The sequence below is a fragment of the Tauraco erythrolophus genome, chromosome 10 (genome assembly GCF_009769465.1).
Source record: "Tauraco erythrolophus isolate bTauEry1 chromosome 10, bTauEry1.pri, whole genome shotgun sequence".
NCBI lineage: Eukaryota > Metazoa > Chordata > Aves > Musophagiformes > Musophagidae > Tauraco > Tauraco erythrolophus.
Genome location: NC_141474.1, coordinates 25,415,878 through 25,436,960, shown reverse-complemented (window position 1 = coordinate 25,436,960; position 21,083 = coordinate 25,415,878). Strand labels below are relative to the sequence as shown.

General features: G+C 41.1%; 1 protein-coding gene across 1 annotated transcript in view; it reads left to right on the top strand.

The window, feature by feature from the left end:
* Nucleotides 1-18,727, top strand: part of PIK3R3 (phosphoinositide-3-kinase regulatory subunit 3) — a 73,794-nt gene extending 55,067 nt beyond the window's left edge. Inside the window, 12 exon segments of the mRNA XM_086617274.1 lie at nucleotides 8,320-8,431; nucleotides 10,756-10,853; nucleotides 12,164-12,176; nucleotides 12,298-12,317; nucleotides 12,320-12,477; nucleotides 13,295-13,304; nucleotides 13,307-13,419; nucleotides 14,191-14,333; nucleotides 15,477-15,653; nucleotides 16,493-16,567; nucleotides 16,927-17,097; nucleotides 18,526-18,727. Coding sequence (XP_086473400.1) covers nucleotides 8,320-8,431; nucleotides 10,756-10,853; nucleotides 12,164-12,176; nucleotides 12,298-12,317; nucleotides 12,320-12,477; nucleotides 13,295-13,304; nucleotides 13,307-13,419; nucleotides 14,191-14,333; nucleotides 15,477-15,653; nucleotides 16,493-16,567; nucleotides 16,927-17,097; nucleotides 18,526-18,727 — 1,292 coding nt within the window.
* Nucleotides 18,728-21,083: the final 2,356 nt, after the last annotated feature.

The following is a 21,083-nucleotide window of genomic DNA, read 5'->3' as shown; positions in this document are numbered from 1 at the left end:
CAAAAAGCCTGAAACCGGAGCTGCTGCAGTGGAGTTAGAAAAAAAACCTGCTGTAATGAGGGAACACAACTCGCTGTTGGGTGTATTTTTCTTTGAGTGTGGGCTGTAGGGCTTACACTCCAACACCTGCCCCAGGAAAATGTTTTAGAGGTGAGACTGACAATATTGTGTATGTAAGTTCTGTTGTCTGTTACAACCTGAATTTGTACATTGCAATTAAGTTTCCCAGGCTGTCAGTATTTATGCTACACTGCTCTGTATCATTATTTTGGGGGCATTATAGGAATCTAGATTGTTGGCCCTCTGAGGAACTGTTCCAAAATATCAAATCAGAAGTCTTTGGGGTTTGTGGCATCTTTACTCTGATTCATCTCCTGTCTCCAAAAGGAGTCTCTCGAAGGATACAAGGAAGTTTGAATCAAAGATGAATGTTTAAGATCCTTTCTCTTTGAAGGGTACAGCATAGTCTCACTGATAGTTTTGGGAGAATGAAAGAAGTCCAAACTGCTACTGTGAAATGGATTTCCTTAAAATATTTTGAAGATCACAGCATACTGGAGTGAGGAGATTGGATGCATTTCTTCTGTTACACCTTGAGATCTCAGCATGAGCAATGGCTGTGCAGTCTGAGCCTGGCTTGACAACTTCATGCCTGCTCTGAATCTCAGCTTCTGCTGAGAGCACTGCATGGGACTGCATTAGTTGGGACTTCTGCCTCAGTGGAACTTCCTTCAAGATCAAGGTTCTTAGGAAAGGTGATGCATGACAAAACATAGAACAGTTTTCCTCTGAATACTTTTCTACCTTCAAATTTCTTCTGGAGTGTTGATTTGTAATCACCTTTTTGCACTTTTTGATCTTGATTTAGATGGCTCTCTATTAGCGATTTAGGTGGCGGTGAAATATTTCTACTTTGGTAACTAGAATATAGTTTGACGTAGCACAAGGACAGGTACTGTATGAGGAATGATTTCACATACTGCTCTGAAAGGTCTGAGCTAGTGGTAAGCTGAAATAAAATGCTGCTTAGAACAGCAAGAGTCACATGTATTTACAGCTGTATTATTTTTTTACGTAGGCTCTTGTGCAGCAAACTTCTCAGTAGTGCTGATTATTTCTGTGAATTTTTTCTCCTGTGAGGTTTGTACCTGACGTCTGAATGGATGGTTAGTCTTTGAAATACCTAGGGAAAACAGCCTTGGGCTGTTTTTGTTTAAAATGACCTTTTCTTTTGGCTTTGGTAGGTCTCTTAGCCATAGTGTGTCACTGCTCAGGCCTGACTTCATTCTTCATCTTCTACAATGAAAAGCTAGTTCTTTGTGCTTGATCACTGTAGCTCTGTGCTTGTCCTAAATCTTGTGTTTTCCTTACTCTTATCCTAAATCTATCTTTATGTATTGACCAAAGAGTATTTAATAATAGCTTTTTGAAGACTCCCTGTTGAGGGGTAGAAAACATGCTATGGTATTTCTTCTGTGAAGGCAGATGAGGAATGGCTTTAGTTAGTAAGTGAAAAGGAGGATCTACTTGCTCCTTGCATTTTATATCTACTTTTATCGTATAGTCTTCTAGACTGTGCATTACGTTGGATACTAGAAAGTACAATTGTTCTTATCAAACATTTCAGGTTTTCATGGACAATAAAATGTCTGCTGCTAACTTTCATCCAAAGAGTTGGTAAAATCCTAGGTCAACTGGTTAGGAGATAAAGCTATTACTTCCTGAAGTGAGCTGAGCATGTGATGCTGGGTACTAACAGTCTTTCTGAGTGATAAAACAGGACAAAACTTCTGAAGCATTGTTATTGGTTTGGTATCCAGCTTATTAGTAGTGTGCTACTTAGGCCTGGTAAGTAAAAGAGGACTTGTCCTTTTCCTCTTCCTCATGTTAACTTTGGGACAGTCATCAGCGCTGTTGGTCATGGAACCTCTGACACTGCTGCAGCTTTGCAGCCATTAGGCGATGGTTGAAAGGAAAAATGTTTTTCATCGAGCAGTGAAAGTAATTGGGAAGTTGGGTTTTTTGGCTTCACAGCTTCATGCAACGTCTGGAATGAAGAGGAAATACGGTGTTACTTTACAATACAGAAGTCAAAGATCTGTGTTGTTTAAACATCTGGCAGCGAGCATCATCTGTTTCTTCTGTCTTAGCCCATGTAGTAACAAACCTTGCAAAGTAGCAAGGGGTGCTTGTGAAATGCCCAAAAGAATTCTGATTTTGAGCCAGCCTCTTCACACACTGTTGTTGTGTCCACAGTTCCGCAGGTGTTCCATAGCAGATAATCTTTCAACCTGTGCGGTAGCTGTGGATGCTTGTGAAGAGCAGAGTGCAGCAGAAGTCTGGCAGGCTGTAGGAGGTGAAACAGTGATTGGGAGGTGTGGGAGAGGGCTGGATAGCTGGGGAGTTTTCAGACAAAACAGATCTTTATCAAAAAGCCAATTAATCAAAACTGAAATATTTCTTAAAGGTGTTGGTTTTTATGAAAGTTCATAGAAACACAAGCAAAGCTATAATGGGAGTGTTTTCATTGGAAGCCTGCCTGGCTTTCTGCCAACTTGTCTGCTGTTTTCTGTAACGAGATACTGAAAGACTTCAATTCTTTGAATATGTCTTACTCTTTGGCGTCTCGCCTGCTTTGGGGGAGGAGAGCGAAAACGTGAGCATGCCTGAGGTTCTGTGGCCAGCAATAATGCGATCGAGTAGCTTCCTTCTCCGTCCCTTGAGGAGTTCTCAGTGCGCGTTAGCTGCCCTTTGAGGAAGGGCAGCTCCGAAGGGCATCAGTGCTCGGTGCTTTGCGAAAGGGGTCTTGGCAAGAGAACTGAGGAGCTGAGATGTGGAGCTGCCAAGATAAGGTACCTGCCAGCGGTGGGGAATGACCTGTTGTCAGCAGGTGTGCGCGACCCTCCGCTTTGTCAGCTGAAAAATCTCTGCAGAAGCGTGGTGCCTTAGTGCTCTGGCTTGCACACGTAGTACGCAGTTTCTCTGAAATTATGTGCAAAAAGCACCTTTATTCACCGTATGCTTTTTTTCTCAAGGGCATCTTGAGTAGCAGTGACAAGGACAGGGGTTTTGAGGGAGGGAAAGATTTTGAGACTTTGCCTTGAAAGTGTTAAGAAATTGAGAAAAGTGTTTGAGAAATTGAGTAAGACTACAGAGAGTAGTTAAAGATTGGGGGATTTTTTATTTAAAAAAAAACTAGCCTGCATTTTCATTTCAAGCCTTCATCTATGCCTCCAAAGGGAAAACCCTTCTGTTCTTAAGAACTATGTCATTAAAACATTAGCTGGTCTGTCTGTGGATTACTTGCATGTTTCCATAGTAATGACACTTTTTGGAGCTTTATATTATAATTTGTAGGGTATCTACTGAATGCCAGCCTTTTTGAAGCTCAGGAACTGTCTCCAAAATCCTCTGATCGGTTTTCTGCTTGTCACAATGTGGAAGGAGAGTAGATTGAGAGCATCAGAAAGAAGGCTAGTAAACAAGCTCATGGAAGTGCTGAGTGACTTGAAATTGACTTTATCAATAGACACTACTTGGTAGCTGTGATTATTCGTTAAGAGTAAGATAGAGTTTATACTGCATTTAAACCTGCTATGCTTTTAAGTATCTGGTGTACAGCTCTTGGAAAACACTAGAAGAAATAAGTTATGGAACCATTCTTAGACTAAGTGGCATCTGCCTTAAAACTGCAAATTAGAGTTTAATTAACTGGCAGGTTTATCTTGTGTGCAAATACTGCAGCCAGAGAAGAAACAGGCTGCTTGACTGGATGCCATGTGGGATGTAGCACTTGGAGACCCAAGACATTCATCTTTTTCACTCTGCCTGAATTAGTGCCATTGAAACCCTCACAGATAGGGCTCGGTGGCTCTTAGGTCATCTAAACTTGTGAAGTTTTTGATTCAAAACCTGACTGGGAAAAGTGCATATCTCATGGGAGTCACGATGTACTTTGAAGTTAAATTCAGGATTAATATAGCCCACTATTTTCTACAAAAGACCTTAGTTTAAAAAAAAAAAAAAACAACAAAAAAACCACAACACTGCTAAACTTCAGACACTTGCCAGCTTTTTCGGTTGTCTTGGTGTTGGAGGGTACTTTGAATTTCAGGGAATCATGTCAGTTAAATCTTGAGTGGCCTTTTAGAAAAAGCAATTCAATGCAGTCAAGAAAGCATCAGAAAAATTACCTTGGCAAAGCCTAATCAATAGATTTTTTTCTCTCTAAGGACCTGCTCCGCAGATCTGCAGAGTGGCTCAGCCAAAGGTACCTGCTGGAGCCGGCACAGCAGCCTTCATCGCCCTGACGTCAGTAACATCCGATCCCGGCCCCGGCCCGCATTGGCTGCTGCTGCCTCTGCTCCATCACCAGCTCTTTTTATTTCTCCCCTTCTAAGTGACACTGATCTGGATGGGGATTGAGCTCAAGCTATCCCGCTTGGGGAAGCTAGAAAGAGGGGACTGGAGCTGCTAGAGAAAGGAAAAAACCAGAGATGCCTGCTAGCGCGTGAGCGAGAGCCAGTCTGCTCTCACCACTGCGTGCCAGGCGGTCACTGGAGGCTGACCTGATCTGGGGAAATGCACTTCTGCGGGAGCAGAAAGGGTCCAGCTGAGCTGTTGCCTTTTGGGTTTGGAAAGATCTGTGCCGTAAAAGCTGTCCTAGAGAATCTGTAAGGGAAGGATGCTCGTGTATCGTGCTAACAGCAAGTTCTTTATTAGAATGGATAGATCCGTTGTGCTGTTAATCACTTGAGATCAATGTTCTTTCTCTCCCAGGAAAAAGGAGGCAAGAAACCATCAGGATCGTTCACTCTAATCAGAACTTGTTTAGAGATAAAGTAAGATTGTGCCTGTGGCTAGATCAGAATTGGACCCAGTGACATGGAAAGAAACACGGCTGCTCTTGAAGCATTTCTGTTGACTTCAAGCCAGCCTTATTTTGTTTACTCTAGGATTTTTAGCTCTGTAATGTTCATCAAGGTATCTAAAACCGGATTTTTTTGAATTTAAATCAGAATCTGTAGACTCTTTAAGGCTCTCTGTAGCATCTCGTAGAACATCACAGGATTTCTCCTAGCAAGGTGATGAATACTGTCTAGGTACTAGTAAAAACTATTTTAGGATGCTTCTTCCAGCAACCCATTGGGCCAGTGTTATGAGAGCAGCAGTAGGGTGGATGCTGCACTGTTACAGTAGACTTGCCATGCTAGTACAAAATGCTCCCCTGTGTCATCACAGCTTCTGGGCTGTGGGGTTTAAACTGCCTTCGTGCTCAGTTCTCATTTGTACAGACTATGGTCATATCAGACTGAGAGGGTAGCCAAGAACTCTGAAATGGGTGGGCATGTCAGTCTACTGGATAAAGCCATAGCAAGGGCCTGGTTCTGTATCCAAGTCAGGAAAATCTATATGGCTCAAAGTATTGAAAGTAAAGAATTAGATCCGTAGTTCTCTGGAAACAGGATCCACCCTTGCAAATACTCTTGTGTTTTTTAAATGTGCAAGCTATTAAAAAGCATTTTTCAAAAGTCTGTTGCGAAAAGGACTGGCTTCCATGAGTCAGGTTTTACAGGAACTGGTCCAAGCCTTATTCTTGTCCCTAGAATTTCCTTCAATTTCTTGTGCAGAATGAAGTTCCGGAGACAACCCCTGACAGTGACAACTGTTACCTACCTGTTAAGGGAAAGAAGGAAAAAAACTCACCCATAGGAAGGACACTTGGTGTAATGTCTAGTACTCTGTCCATACACTAAACTCCTGTTCTTCACCTTTCTGGTCGTTGTTACTTGGCTTTTCTGTGCCCAGTGCTTTGGAGTGAGCCCTAACAAAGCTGCTAAATAATTCCACAGTATATAAAGGAACAAGGCTTAATCTTGCAAGGAGGGCTAGAGAAGTATTCAAGTACTCTAGAGAACACTTGAAAGCCTCTTCTGGAAAGCCCCTATTACCAGTGTAAAACAGGCTTTTAGACTGTAAAATACCTTCAAGTTTTTGATATGTCCAAGCCTTAACTTACAAAACCCAGTGAAATAATTGCTGGTGCTGGTATAGTTTTCTGAGAATGCTCCATGCTATTGTGTTATTTTTACATGAGTCTTCACGCACTTGTTGATGACACAGAATCTATGAAAGATTCTGGAGTAGATGGGAACATCTACAAGTTTTCTGAGGTCGGTTTTACTGCCCTATGCAGACACTGATGAGACTCAAAACTGCTGTGTCTATCTTGTCACTTAAAGTACATTGGGTAGCACAGCCCAGACATGAGGTGGGAGGAGGGAGGACCTGAAGACACTTTCTAATTCAGGATCTTTGAACTGGGAAGATGGAACAGCACAGGGCATGGTAAATACAATTGATTCTTCAGGCTTAGCCTGGATAGGTGCTCCTCTGAACTTGCAAAAGTAGGATGGGGCTGGGAGCTTCAAGCAGAGTGGGGTTAGAACTGTGTCTTACTCTCAATGGTGCTTTGTACAAATATTCAGGTGCTATACAAACAACTCTAGTAAGTGAGCTAGGAGTAACTGAAGCCTCCTAACCAGGAAGCTACTTCAGTGAATCCAAAGGTTTTTACCTTCCTTTTATCTAGTGAGGCAATAACAGGTCTCGTTATATGTGCACACCTGAAAGTTCCCAGCTCACTCCATAAAAAGAACCTGTATGCTACAGTTTAATGCTCAGTCCCGGAGAATGAATGCTGGTATCTGAATCAGGTGTTTGGTCAGCAACCCCAGGGTGCAAATGTCTGGGTCAAGGTTCAGATTTAGTTTATGTTGGCTCAATTAAAGTATCTCCTGGTTTGTCTGAGAACAGTGAAGTTACTGTGTCGGATATCCAACATGAAATGGTATTTGAAACTGCAGTTGGAACACTGTTTTCCTCTTCTTTAATGTGGGAGGTGTGGCTCAGAGGTGTGCAGATGGATGGTGCCAAGTAGCACACCCCTCAGTGTTATGCCATTCTGCACTGGGGCTAGAGATCAAAATCTTCTTTCTGCTCCCTTTAGTTGTAGTTCTGCTTGTACGCTGCAATTGTGTGTGTCTGAAAGATGACTGTTGTCAGTGTGTCAGGCCTGCTCACTGATGCTTGTGTAATCTGATGGCTTGGGAGCACGAACGTTCAGGGTCTGACTTAAAAATGTGCTAGTAGCAAAACAATGTGTGTAGCAGCTTCCTTACTCTGAATTCAAATGTTACTTGTCCCTGTAAAACACTGTCTTATGAAGTGCATGAGAAGTGCTCAGTTTCAGTGGCAGTGTTCTTGATGAAGCGTTCAGCCTCTGCAAAGCAGGGGTGAACACTGAAGACGTCTTTCTCGAAGAAAATAGCGTAATGCTTTTCTGCTGACAGACAAGTCTCTACCAATACATGAGCATGCCTGTGGCTGCTGAATGCTCCTGATAGAGGGCTTACGTTCAAGACCATGGAAAAGCTGTTTGAGCAAAAACTGACCAAATCAAGAGCTTCAGTGGGTTGTATGCAACTTATATTGTGTAACCTGTTTTGAGAACAGAAGTAAAAAGCCTGTTTGCCTTGAATTCAGAACAGGGAAATTCTGGGCAGGTATGCACTAGACCTACAGATGTGCAGTTCTGCCTGTCTCTGGGAGACTTTTTAGCATTCCCTTTCCTATGGTAAACATTTCAGCTATGTAAAGTGGTGCAGACGCTCTAATAATGACCTAATGTCCCCTTTCCCCTTCCTTTATCCACTTCCTTTATCACCTCATGTCCTGTAGTAATCAAAGAGTCATAGCTTGTGTTCCTGACAGGAGCCTAAATGGGAAATCTAGGATGAGACATGAACCTTGAGTCTGTGGTGGATATACTGCTGCCCAGGCACCGCTTCTCTCACTAGCAGTGTTCTTCCCTCTGCAGAAAAGCCCACCCATTTGCTCTTAAGGATTGCCATAAGGGCTGGTGATGCTGGAGTTTTTCCATAGTGGTGCACAGTGCTCTCCAGGCTGTGGTTTTCAAACACAATACACCTTTAACTTGTTTGGAGGTTTAGGTGGTGATTGCCCTTACAGACATGCCTGAGCCAGTCTTCCTTTTAACAAAAACTCATGTTTCCTCATACTCCTTCCTTTTCCCCTCCCTCAAGCGCAGGTTTGGTTTGAGTACTAGGAAATCCAGGATCACAGTGCAGCTGCTGACTTAAAAATTCTTTAAAAAATTACAAATTCCATTTACTTTGAGAGCGCTTGAAATCCAAGTTCAAGATTTGCATTTTCTCTCCCTTTTCATTGTCGTATTTCATTAACAGTTTAGTGATTATTTCCCCTGTTTACCTTTCTTTGATCTATTCTTCATTTCAGCTCTTCCTCCAAAGCCCCCCAAAACAATGACTTCAGTCAATACGAATGGAATGAAGGACAATTCCAGTTTCTCTCTGCAGGAAGCAGAGTGGTACTGGGGGGACATCTCAAGGTAAGCAATATTACTAAAATATATTAATTAAAATATATTAATATATGTTATTAAAAAAAGAATAAGCCTGTTAGACTTTAAGAGAAAACGAACATGCTTATTTCAGGAAGCATTTACAGGAGGGAAATGCTTCAAGACTATACTTGGCAGAGCACCTAAATGCAGGTATTTGACTGGATTCAGGACTTATGTTTAAGTTGTGTAGCTGTTCTGGAGCAGATATTGCCTGTCTCGGTGACAGTTATTTGGGTTTCTGAATTTCTCAAGATACACAAAGTCTTTAAAAAAAGAGAAAATTATTTCGTTCAAAAGAAAAGTGCTGCTGAATGTGCTAGCTAATAAGGTTTTGTAAGCGTGCAGTGCTGGCATTCATGCAGTTCAGCAAACTTTCAGTAGGAGGCTTGCTCAGAATAAAAGGAGTTGCATTCTTATTTTTTGTTTCTTTAACATTTGGTTAAAACTGTGTCTGTATTAATTTCTATTACATGGTGGTATAAAAATAGCTCTTACAAATGGCACCATCACCAGCTATGCTAAGCAGATGATACAGACTCATACCAAATAAAGTAAGTTTTACTTCTTAAGGAAACCCTTTTCTATGCACTTGAGAAAATAGATGGCTTGGGTTAAGTTCAGAAAATGAAGTGCCAGTGTCTAATATACTTAATTGCATAAAGAACTGGTGTCCAGTCATCTCTTCCTTCTTAAGGCACTTCGAAGAGTCTAGGATTTGGAACTTTAAGGGGAAATATGAGCTTGCTGGGGGTGTGATCAGGAATTGTTCAAGCTTGTGCACATAATACTTTGAAACACTTCGTCAGATAAAGGCAAGAAGACCGTGTTTGCCACAGTAGTTCATTGAAGTGCTGAGAAGGGAAATAAAGTTTTCATATCTTTATTGTACCACCCTTATCTTTTTAAGCAAACCTGCGTAGATCTTGCTTTTGAAGGGCTTGGCAGTGTTATTTTTCTGTTAATTCTAAATCGGAGCAGAGTGGCAAAACCCAATCCCAAACTCACTAGGCAGGGTTTGTTTAAAACTGCTCGGTATTGGTTTATTGACTGTGGATTTGTTCCTCAATTAACAGTGCATGTGATGGCAGGAGCTAATGCAGTACAAATCATATTGGAGTGGCATTATTAGATTAAATGTGATACACACACGTTTAAAGATGGAATTGTTTATGACCCTGATCTGACAGCCAGCAGGTACGAACTGCATTGCGCTGTCAGGGCAGGAGCCGTGTTCTTCAGTCGAGAACTTGGGGCTGAAAACTTTGTCGCAAGCTCCAGGGTGCAACTTGCAGGCATAAGCCCAAGCCCTTAGATCGTATCTGTCCATTCAAAAAGGAGGCGGCTGTTTGAGTTAACTAGGTCCAATCTGTAAAATGTTCTGAGTAAGTGGATATGCACATGATATTTAATAGGAGTCAGTTTTACTAACAGAATGGTTTTCAGGTAGCTAAATCAAAACTAAGGCTATTTTGTAAGAATACTTTTGTTCCTTAGTATTTGAACAAAAAGCTGCTGTTGATTTTTCTTTGTAAGATTCAAGTAGGCTTCCTACTTCACTTAGATAATGTTGAGGCTACCTGATAAGCTTCGGTTTCCAAGTAATTGTATTAAAAAGTGCCTAGTGCTTCTAAAAAACCTGTGAGGAGCCCTTATAAAGGGAGATATGTAATCTGGGTGAAATGGTCAAACCTGCAAGACACTAACTCTTCAGCTGAAATCATTTTCTTAATGCTTACAGGTACTCACTTTCACTTAAAGATTGCTTGATTTAGCTTAAAGCTCTGGACTGAGTATCCTTTTGCTTCAGTTGTAAATAAAGAAAAGTTGCACTGAAGCTAGCAAGGTTGTAGTGGTTTAGAACTGCTGTAAATAAGATGGGAGTTAAGCCAATAATGAGTCTCCTGAGACTAGAACTGTGCTAAAGTCTAGACACCTTTGAGCTGTGATGCTAGAGCCTGTTTCTTGAGAGGTCAGGACAGGCTTCTCAAAGGGCACCTGTTTCCAGTGTGGACTTTAAAACCTGAGCACATTACAAGGAAAGTTTGTGAACTCTGAGACACAGCCACTACTGTTGCTTAAACAGAGACTTCTTCCTAAGTGGCGGTTGACTGCAGCTGCTATTTTTTTAGTGTAACGCACAAGTTCAGATGGCCTAAAAGACTGGAGAGCCCGAGTGTGAAAGAAGATTACCTGACGTTTTGAAGATCAAACTCCTTACGTATGCTGGTGTTACTGGCTCCGCTATTGATACCTGTGGCAAAGATTGTGTCCTTAATGCTTCTAATTTTGCCTTCCTTTCCATTCTCCAGGGAAGAAGTAAATGACAAATTACGAGACATGCCAGATGGAACATTCCTGGTGCGCGATGCATCAACCAAGATGCAGGGAGACTACACCTGACATTACGGTAAGTGTTCAGCAGTTGTAGTTCACATAGTAAAACCCTAAGTAGGTAGTTGCTATACCAGTGACAGCAGTGGCTGTGTAAAGCTGACGTGGCTCAAGTTGATAGATGTTCCCAAAGGTACTGCAGATCACAGAATGAGCAAATAAATAGCCAGATTCCATAGCTGGTTCTGTTCTGTGCATTGAATCCTATCCCTCACTCAGCACTACTGTAAGGATCTCTGTGTAGATTAGATGAGACTCAGGGAGAAGAGCCACTCAGTAATGCTTCATAGTTTTAGAAACTGCTAAGGTAAAAGGTATTTAAACTAGGGCTTTGATTAATGGGAGTGTGTTGGATATCTCATCAGCGTGCAGCTCCGGAGTATTGAACACAGTGTCTTTGTAAAAAGAGTATCTTGTGCTTTCTGATCTAAAGTTTAGGAAATATTGAATTGGAGCCATGTTCCTGTTCTTCATTAAAATTGTCTGCAAGTGGCAGACTTCCCAGAGCTGCCCCCAGTCCTGTCTACTGCAGTTAAGACAGCAGACCTATGTGACTAGCTGCTGGTGCCTTGCCCAGCCTGTCCAGCCGCTTGCCTCTGCCAGGCTCCGGAGGCTGATTATTAGAGGCAAACAAACGGACAAGGTGTGTAAGCCACTGTCTCTGTAGCACACCTTTGAGAGTTACTATGATGTGGCAGATATTTGATCTTGCTGTGAAATTCTGTTGTCTTAATGGCAGGTTTGACCCCAAGAGTGTAGCTTAAATTCTGCTTTGACTCCTGCCTTGAAGTTCACAGCTTGTGCAGTAAGGTTTGGCATGACTTGTTTATTTTGCTGAATGCAGAAGTCTTTAGGAACCAAAATTGAGAGTGCAGGAAGGACAGGATATTGTCTAAACAGTCTGTTGGTGGAAAAAAAAAAGGAAGAATAAGCACTGTATTTGTGGAAACCACTAGAATGTATAAATCTGGCTAATGTAGAGTCCTAAACTTAAAACCATCTTGTAAGGATTTTGTTTAGGTTTGGGTATCCTGTATTAGCATCCATAACTCGATAGTTTTGTTAATCACTGTATAAATGTGTACTCGTTTGTATACTATTAGTAACCTCAAATTGCAGGAAATTGTGGGTTGGGTTTTCATACGGCTCCTTTATTCAGCCTTCAGGATCCTCCTTTCCCTTGCAAAACTTCTGGCAAAGCTAGGTCCTAAACCCATAGCTGGCTTCAGAATGAACGCATAAGAAGAGTTTAGTTGGGATTTGTTCTGTTCAAATATATCTGCTGATAATTCTGTGTATTGACTCTTAAACAACAAATACCTGTAGAGATCACTGTGAGGTGCACAGCGTCAAAGCCACTTGCCCAGGAATGTCACTAGTGTCTTTGTTAGCAGCCTTAGTGTTGAAGAGGGATGGGAGGTACAGAGTAAAACCTCTGAATGACTGTACTGGCTTTACAGGAAGGGTGGCAACAATAAACTGATAAAATCTATCATCGGGATGGAAAATACGGCTTCTCTGATCCACTGACGTTTAATTCAGTTGTGGAACTGATTAACCACTACCGCAATGAGTCTCTTGCTCAGTATAACCCGAAGCTTGATGTGAAGTTGATGTATCCAGTGTCCCGGTACCAGCAGGTAAGATCTTCATTGGACACCAATAATTATTAGTGCAGACAAGAAAAGAAATTGCAACTGTGTATATGATTTTATTTTCTCTGTGAAGCATAATTTTTTTTTAACTGAAAAAAGTGAATTTTCACATTTGTCTTCACTTTGCTTGTAATACTGGATCTTCCACATTGTCTAGCCAATTAAGCTTCTCCATTTTATGAAGTTTCTGGTCTCCACTAATCAGTCCAATAGAGAAGCAAAACCCTGACATGCAGCAGACTTGAGCTTCTCTGAGAAGCCTTTTTTTCCCCCCTTGGACCCTCGTGAACCCACAGGGTGCTGTTCTAGACAGTGTTGCCCTTGAAGCACATATGAGCCATGCAGCTGCTCACTCTGCACAGCCATCTACATTTTTTCAAGAATATTTTTAAAGTTTTATTCAGCAGCCCGAGACGTTGTCCGGCACTGAGGAAAAAGGACTGTAGAGCTTTTGGGAAAAAAAAAAACTCTGATCTTTAGCTTCAGATTTCAAGCAATTCACTTCTTCCTTTCTTCAATAGAGGATATTGGTCTAGACCTAGGCTGTAGTGTGTTTTTTTGGAAGCTTAGTAATTTGGCATAGTTCTTGGTGTCCCATAGTTCCAGTTCTTCCTGTCTGTAAACTGTGGAACTTGTTGCATGGAGGAAGGGGGATTTAGATACAGTGGTTTATGTTCTGTAGAAACCTGATTACAAAATGATGCTAATAGCTGTAAAATGCAAATGTGCATAAGTGGACAAATGAATACTCTTAAGGAAAAGCTGCTTTGCTTGAAGACTTAATAGCTTTTTGTATGTACAGGATCAGTTGGTGAAGAAGATAATATAGATGCAGTAGGTAAAAAGCTTCAAGAATACCATGCTCAGTATCAGGAAAAGAGTAAAGAGTACGACAAATTATATGAAGAATATACCAGAACATCACAGGTTAGTTCTAGTTGAGCTATCTGTAGAGTCTGTTTCTTGTTTTTAAAAAGTAAAGAAAACTATTTTAACCTGTTATGGCTAATAAAGGCAGTCCAAGGTCAGAAAATACAAGGAAAAAACTTAGTAAATTGTGGAATAGAGCAAGATCATTTCAAAGTTGATGGAAACAGTGAATATGACTTGTTGCTCATAGTCCTGGAGGTATGGTGTGGGACAAGGAAGAAAGGGGAGCTGAGCTTCCTAGTATAAGGTAGGAATAAGTATAATCACCTACAAGCTTTGCACTGCAGTCTTCTTCCTTGACTGCTGAGTATTTCCAGCTGCTGTGTGCTGCAGTGAGAGTTGCAGAGGGTTTTGTCCAGGTTTTATGAAGTCGTGTTCAAATCAGATACCAGATATTATGCATTAAGGAAGTGCGAATACAGTATTTGGACTGCTTCTTGTAAAATAAGATAGTTCATATATGGGAAGGCAGTTTGCTGGCAGTCTTCCTGCAAACTAAGATGGAAAATATGACTAAAATATTTGAGGGGTTTGCAGCCTAATAGAGAGCATCATGTGGGGGGAGGAGGGTAGACTTACAGGGAGTAAGTCTTCTCTATACTTCCCTGACTCTACTTGGCGTTTGACTAAATTTCAGACCGATTAATCACTTTTTGACTTGTGGGGGAAGAGAAAAGTTCATGTTCTCAGTCAATTAGGGAACATAATCGAGTCTTGCATTGTCATCTGTACCATGAACAAATGATGAAGGACTCTTTCCTCACATAGGAAATTCAGATGAAGAGGACCGCAATTGAAGCATTTAATGAAACTATTAAGATATTTGAGGAACAGTGCCACTCGCAAGAGCGATACAGCAAAGAATACATAGAGCGATTTCGCAGGGAGGGGAATGACAAAGAAATTGAACGGTAGGCGCTCAAGTCATGTTTGCTTACAAGGAAGAACTAATATCCACATGGACACTTCATGAAATTCTTTTATGTAACATTGCATTATATAAAACACTTTGTAAACTCAGTATTGTCTCTGAGACCTTCCCTCACGGCATGTGAACCTTCAGTAAAGCCCTCTTCTGTTGAGGAATCGGATTGTAGACAGAAGAGGTGGAAGATCTCTGGATTATTCTCTCGACTTCAGTAAACCATATACTGTGATGAGGATCAGGAAATAATGGTTGCATTTGCTTATCCCACTTCTATTTGGATTTGTTCAGAATATAATTTAGAAAAATCTTTACTTGTAAACTGCAAATGGACATAGATCTGGTAAATCTCATAGTCCATAGTCAATTTTAGTCACTTTCAAAGAAGATCAGTATTTAATTGCCACTACTTGGTAGTGGATAGTGGTCATCTAAAAGAAATTCAGTAATGGTCTCAATTAAAATTGCCCTTCTGTGAAGATACTAGGAGAAAAAGCTGTATCTGGGCCTTTGAAGAAATACCTGGTATAATGCCTAACTTGACTCAGTGCTTTATGAATCATGGTAGAGTAACCTTAAGCAGATTTTAGACTGAAACAGTTACCTGTCACAATCTTACTATGCAATTGTGGTCCTTCATTTGACTAAAGATCAATTAACAGGAAAAATAGGTTATTCTCCTGAATTTTACCAAAACTGCAAACTAACCTTGAATGAAGAGATAGGCAGTGTTACTTCCTGGTAGCTCTTGATCAGTAATTGAAGTCTGCATTTGAAATCTTGCTAGTACTGATACCTATGCTGGGATTGTGTAATTGATATACCAAAAAATGAATCTGACAGTGAAGGAGGAATCTGTTCTGGCTTATCCTCCTAGAGATATTTGTTCCTGCGTCTCTGCCAAAAGGAAATATATTAAGGTAAACTGAAGGTTCAAACTATGCAAAAGGGTGGTAGGCCCTCTGGCAAGAGGTCTTTTCTGGCACTCTTAACAGCAGTTTTCTTGTTAAAATGAGGCAGTCAAAGGGAGGAGCTGCTGTTGTGGTAGTTCTTGTGATACTGTTATATAAGTGCTACTGGTAAGGTTCAGTCCTCTAGACTGGTTTGACCTCACTACTTATGTTTGCAGGATAATGATGAACTATGAAAAATTAAAATCACGCCTGGGTGAGATCCATGATAGTAAAATGCGCCTGGAACAAGATTTGAAGAAACAAGCTCTGGATAACAGGGAGACTGATAAGAAAATGAATAGTATCAAGCCTGACCTAATTCAGCTCCGCAAAATCAGAGATCAGTATCTTGTGTAAGTAAACCTGACCTGTACCTCAGAATAGTATTTCTGGTGAACCTGATTAATGACTGCTTCTAACAGGATAATGGGAGTTTAATTTTCTGTTCGTAACCAAAGTTCTGAGAGTACTAAGGTACTACATTCTGGCATGAGATGTCTGAGTAAATTGGCTGTCTCTTTGCGACTTCATTCCTTTATTTTGCTGTTGTCAGACTTAAGAGCCTGCCACAACTAGATGCGCATTCTGCAACTCCTGTAAATAAAACATTTAAGATAAACAAGTTATAAACAAAACCTGTTCTTGCTGATACAACAGAGGTTAGTACTACTTGTGCTGGGTGCAGCAGATGTTGCTTGTACCCACCCTTGATTTCACTGATAGCCCTGTTATCCAGCTCCTAATTTCCTTGGGCTGGACTCAGTGCGTTAGGATTCTGGAAGAAGACAGAGAAACACTCTGTCTCAGAAGGTGATGTTAGGAGGCTAGAAGAAGCCAGTGACAATACTTGTTTTGTTTTCCCAAGAGAAATAGCTGTCACAATTTGTATTCTTTTCTGGACTGCACTGTGCAGAGGCAGAACCTCTTCTTCAGCTTAACCCTCCTTTCTCCATTTAAGAGGCTGCTTCATGGCTCCTTTTTGCTGTGTCCAGTAAAGGAGGCATCTCAGAAGATGATACAAGAAAGTGCTCATATGGAATCTATGGTCTTTCTATGGCTTTTGCTGCTGGAGAACAAACTAAGCTCCATACTGTTTCTTTGTGGGACCTTGTGTCTGAGCTTCAGCTTGCTCAGTAAGAAAACCTGTATATGTACGCTGAAGTAACGTATTAATGCTCTCTTCTTCTGGCAGATGGCTCAATCACAAAGGAGTGAGACAGAAGCGAATAAATGACTGGCTGGGGATCAAAAATGAAAATATTGATGAGTAAGTGTCACTATACATATGATTTTACTGAGAAGTGTTCTGTAAAGTGTGTGCTCTTGTGGAGGTCGGTAATACAAAACACTGGTTTCTCAGTAAAGGACTGCAGAAAAAGGGACAAATTCTCTAGGGGAACTTTGTCATTTGAGGCAGCAACTCTGCTGAAACATTTAGGATTAAACAAAGTTGAAACAATTAAGTTCTAAGTTGAATCCTTTGATATATGTCCATTAGGAGCCTGACCTCCCAATTTGGGTGGGTTCTGGTATTTCTTTGGATGAATTCTTTAAAAATAAATCACTCTGCTTGCTAACTCCTTTACTGACCATTGTTGAAGTTAAAATGTATATCCTCTCTTTCAGCACGTACTTTGTGAATGAAGAAGATGAAAACCTGCCACATCATGATGAGAAAACTTGGTTTGTTGGGGACCTCAACCGTATCCAAGCAGAAGACTTGCTCTGTGGAAAACCTGATGGAGCATTTTTAATTCGGGAGAGTAGCAAGAAAGGATGTTATGCTTGTTCTGTGGTGTAAGTCTGTTTTCCTTTTTATTCTAACTAGATTAATAAATCTCTACCACAGCTCTTTATTTTGGAGAACACAAGCCAGACCTAGCCTAGGCCTGCCCATTGGAACATGTTGCATGTTTGCAGGAAGTCTAGCATGGTAAAAGCTGTGTTGCAAAAACATGCTTTCAATGTGCAATAGCTGTAGTCCTAGCAGTCTCTTCATTCGCCACAAGTAGCTAGTACAAAATTCTGAAGTATCCCAGTTTGAAGCTCTACAGTAATAAGTAAATTAAGGTGAAATTCTCCCATGTTCTTCTCTGCCAAGGAACACATGGGAAGAAGAAAAACAGGGCTGTAAAGCTGTAACATCTTCTGTTCTCATTTTTAGACATGGCCAACTCTAGATTCTTTCTCTTGTATGTTAAGATAACGGTAGTGCTTCAGGGAAGACATTATTTGTGCGCAGTAGTTTTTGACATTCACACAGCCTTGCATTGATTTCTTGTGTTTCACTTCATTTTATGCTGATGTAATGAAGGTCAGAAATACTTTGATTCCATTATCTAAAATCCTTCAAGACGTTCTGGAGTGCAAAATGGTTTTCACTGATTTATTTCACATGAGGTTAATTGCTTCTGAAAGCAAGTCCAAGAAATGAATACGTGAAGGTGTATCACTGCAAGGTAACTGAAGATTGTAGTGTCTGCTGTGTTCAAGACACTGTTTGTTGCAGTCACTGAAGTGGGGGTTCATCAGATGCTATCGCTTGGTTGGTATCATACTGCAAGCTAGCAAAGGGATGGCATCACGTAACCTGTTCCCACATGTGACTTGGATTGTAATAGGCTCCAGTACAGGGATTACATAATACTCAATCTTTCTGGCAGATCAGTTTTTCTAGCAGCTTTGGAAATACTGTGTTGCAGTAACTGCTTTGCCAAGTTAGGGACTCGGTCGCTATGACTTCAGATAATGAACCAACTTGAACCCATGCCACGCTTAACATTAAAAAATGCACCCTGAAGTTCGGTGCTGTATTTCATGAAATACTCTGTAGGTCCTGAGAATTTGTGGGTTTTGGCTTCTTTGATTAGTGGAAAGGTTTCCAGATAAGTTGAGCACAAAGTAGTTGCTGACTTCAGGTGCGTATCTTCTTGCTTAAGCTCTTGACTTTTTTTCAAGTAACATTTGGAGAACAGCGCAGTAGGGAATTGCACTGCTGGGATAGAAGAGGCTTCTTATGTGGATCACTATGTAAGAGTGTTTAATCACATGCCCTGAAGCAGTGTTTCTTCACAGACTATATTAATCTCCTCTGCTTGCATCTGCTGCCTCCTCTGTTATGTAATTTAGTGACTGGCAGGGTTGCTGCATTAGTTAATTGTTAATAGACTGTCACTTTGGGTTTGTCCTGTGATGTTAAAACTCTCCCATTTCCTTTCCTTGCAGAGCTGATGGAGAAGTAAAACACTGTGTGATCTACAGCACTCCAAGAGGTTATGGCTTTGCAGAACCATATAACCTGTACAACACACTTAAGGATTTGGTTCTTCATTACCAGCAGACATCCCTTGTCCAACACAACGATTCCCTAAATGTCAGGCTTGCCTATCCTGTCTACGCACAGATGCCCTCCTCACTCTGCAGATAAATTTTGGGAGGAGGAAAGTGTTGGCTATCTTGGATTCTTTTCTACAATTTTTATTAGAACTTGGAGGGCATTCTTTCTCCTTAGACTGCTTGTTTTGCACAAGAAGTGATTCTGTGAATGTGAATCAAAAAGAGGCCTAGCAGCAACAAGACGACAACTTGGGTGTAGGTGTCCTGGTGCTACCTTAAAAGCTCAGCTGTGCTTTTACACTGATACTTTGTTTCCTTATGAGGGGAATAAACTCAACACAACACATACAAAAATACTGGAAGCAAAACATCGTTTTATGGAGATAATTTTTTGCCAGGCACCTTCAGTGGAACTTCTAATTGGATTTTGTTTTCTCTTGTTCTTGTAGAGACAACTTGAAGCCTCTGTTTGAGGTATCGGTAATGTCTTTCAGTCTTAAACTCCCAAGAAACTAGGGGGAAACTCTACCACAGCAATTCTTCTCTGTTAATTTTAGCAGCTTCACTGCGATTCAGCCGAACTTCCAAAAGAGGGCATGTCTTGAGTTAGCATGGAATTTGGTGAGAGAAGACCAAAGGAATTATGGGAAAGCTTCAGGTTTTTATTTAAATGGAAAAATGCTTGTAAAGAAAAGTTGCTTTATTTTTTTGCCAACAGTAACAAAGTTTTGGTTCCAATGGCACTATAGGTCTTCACTTAAAGGAAACACTTATAACCAAATTGAATACACCAAAACTTTGTTCGTTGCTAGACTGAGCACTTACGGGGAAGGTTGCATTAGCATCCGCACATACTTTCTACACCAAAACTTGAAACAAATAAAAGGAAAAGCTAAACATTGTGTGGCTTCAAAATGCTAAATTTGTCTGATCTGATGTAATTGCTCACTCTCCTCTTTCTTTACCCCCTTTCCTCCCATTCCTCAGCTTGGGATTCTGTTTTCAGTCTTTAATGACACTGTGCTTCAGAATGTAAACTAGAATGAAGCTTGCACTCACCTGTTGCAGTTCTCTTACTGAACAATGACAGACTCTTGTAATGCTCGAGTTTGGTTTAGAAGAGAGAGGTGCAATTGAATGCTTCTGGATGATTTATTGTACTAAATACTAAATTCTTGAAGTGCAGTCACTTCCAGTTGTATAGAAGTGAGCGTGCTAATTATAAATATCTTGTTTTGTTCTTTGCAAACTAAGTTCTGAACTCTCACACCACTGCAGCCAAGCAAGATTTTACACTGGTATAATCTAAGTTCCCTCATGGTTATTTTGGACATGGTGCAAAACACAGGAAGGGAAAAGAGCCGTACTCCTCAGTTATTGGATGTCTGATACTATCCTTTGGCAAGGGTTGCTGTCAAATGCTGGAGTGGGTAGTCCTGGGCTTCATCAAGTGTAGCAATCATCCAATAAATCCCCTCCCTGGAAGGTATACAGAGCAGCTTCTTTCTATTCCTTAAGCTTCTAAAATGAAAAAGAGCTAAGTTTGGCAAACTGAACTACTTGGCATCAAAGCACAAGTGGCAAAGTAATTGTTCAGCATGCAACCTTGAAAGTTACTTTTGTTCCTATTACTGGAAGCAGTTCCCTTGCAATGCACCTATTGTGCAGGACAGGAAAGCTGGTCAGTCATGCAGGTCTGAGAATGCTCTGGACCTGTTTCTGACCCTGGGGCTGATATCCTGTTCAAGTTGGGGGGGGGGGGGGGGGGGGGGGGGGGGGGGGGGGGGGGTGTGGTCTCTAGTGCCAGGGTTGTTGATTAATGTTTACACTATAAGTATTATTTTGCTGAATGTCATGGATTTGTAAGCGGGGAAGTGACAAGGCTGGAGCACTGGCAGCCATTGCAGGAAGGGTAGTCTGATTGCCTGGCATGCCTGTGAGATGTTTTATTTTGCACTAATGACCTCGATGCATCCCAGGCACTTTATAATCAGCCAGAGCACAATCTTCAGGTAAAGAATTCTGTAGAAGCCACTTTTCTAATTAAATGAAACTCTACAAAACTTAAGCAAAACTGAGTGAGAGGAGAAGAGAATTCACGCAAGTGGCTATGTCAAAGTGACCCACATCTGCTCGTGTGTCCCTCTCTCCCACTTCCCCAAGAAAAAGAATACTGAGACATTATCTTTGCTCTTAGTGAAAATCTTGACCGGATTCCTCAGTGGTATATGGAAATTTTTCTTTTTAAAGAAACTTGTCCTACCTCTTGACTAATTTGCAGTTCTAATCTGGTAGCTGTAAAGCTGTCATTCTCACGCCTCTTGTGCATCTAGCGTTCCCTTGGTGTTGGGCTGAGTTCAAATGCCCAATGAGGGCAATCGGTTCAAAGGCACAAATGATAGCCAAGTGCCTCATGCTTGTGGAAAAACCTGTGTGAGAGGAGTGCC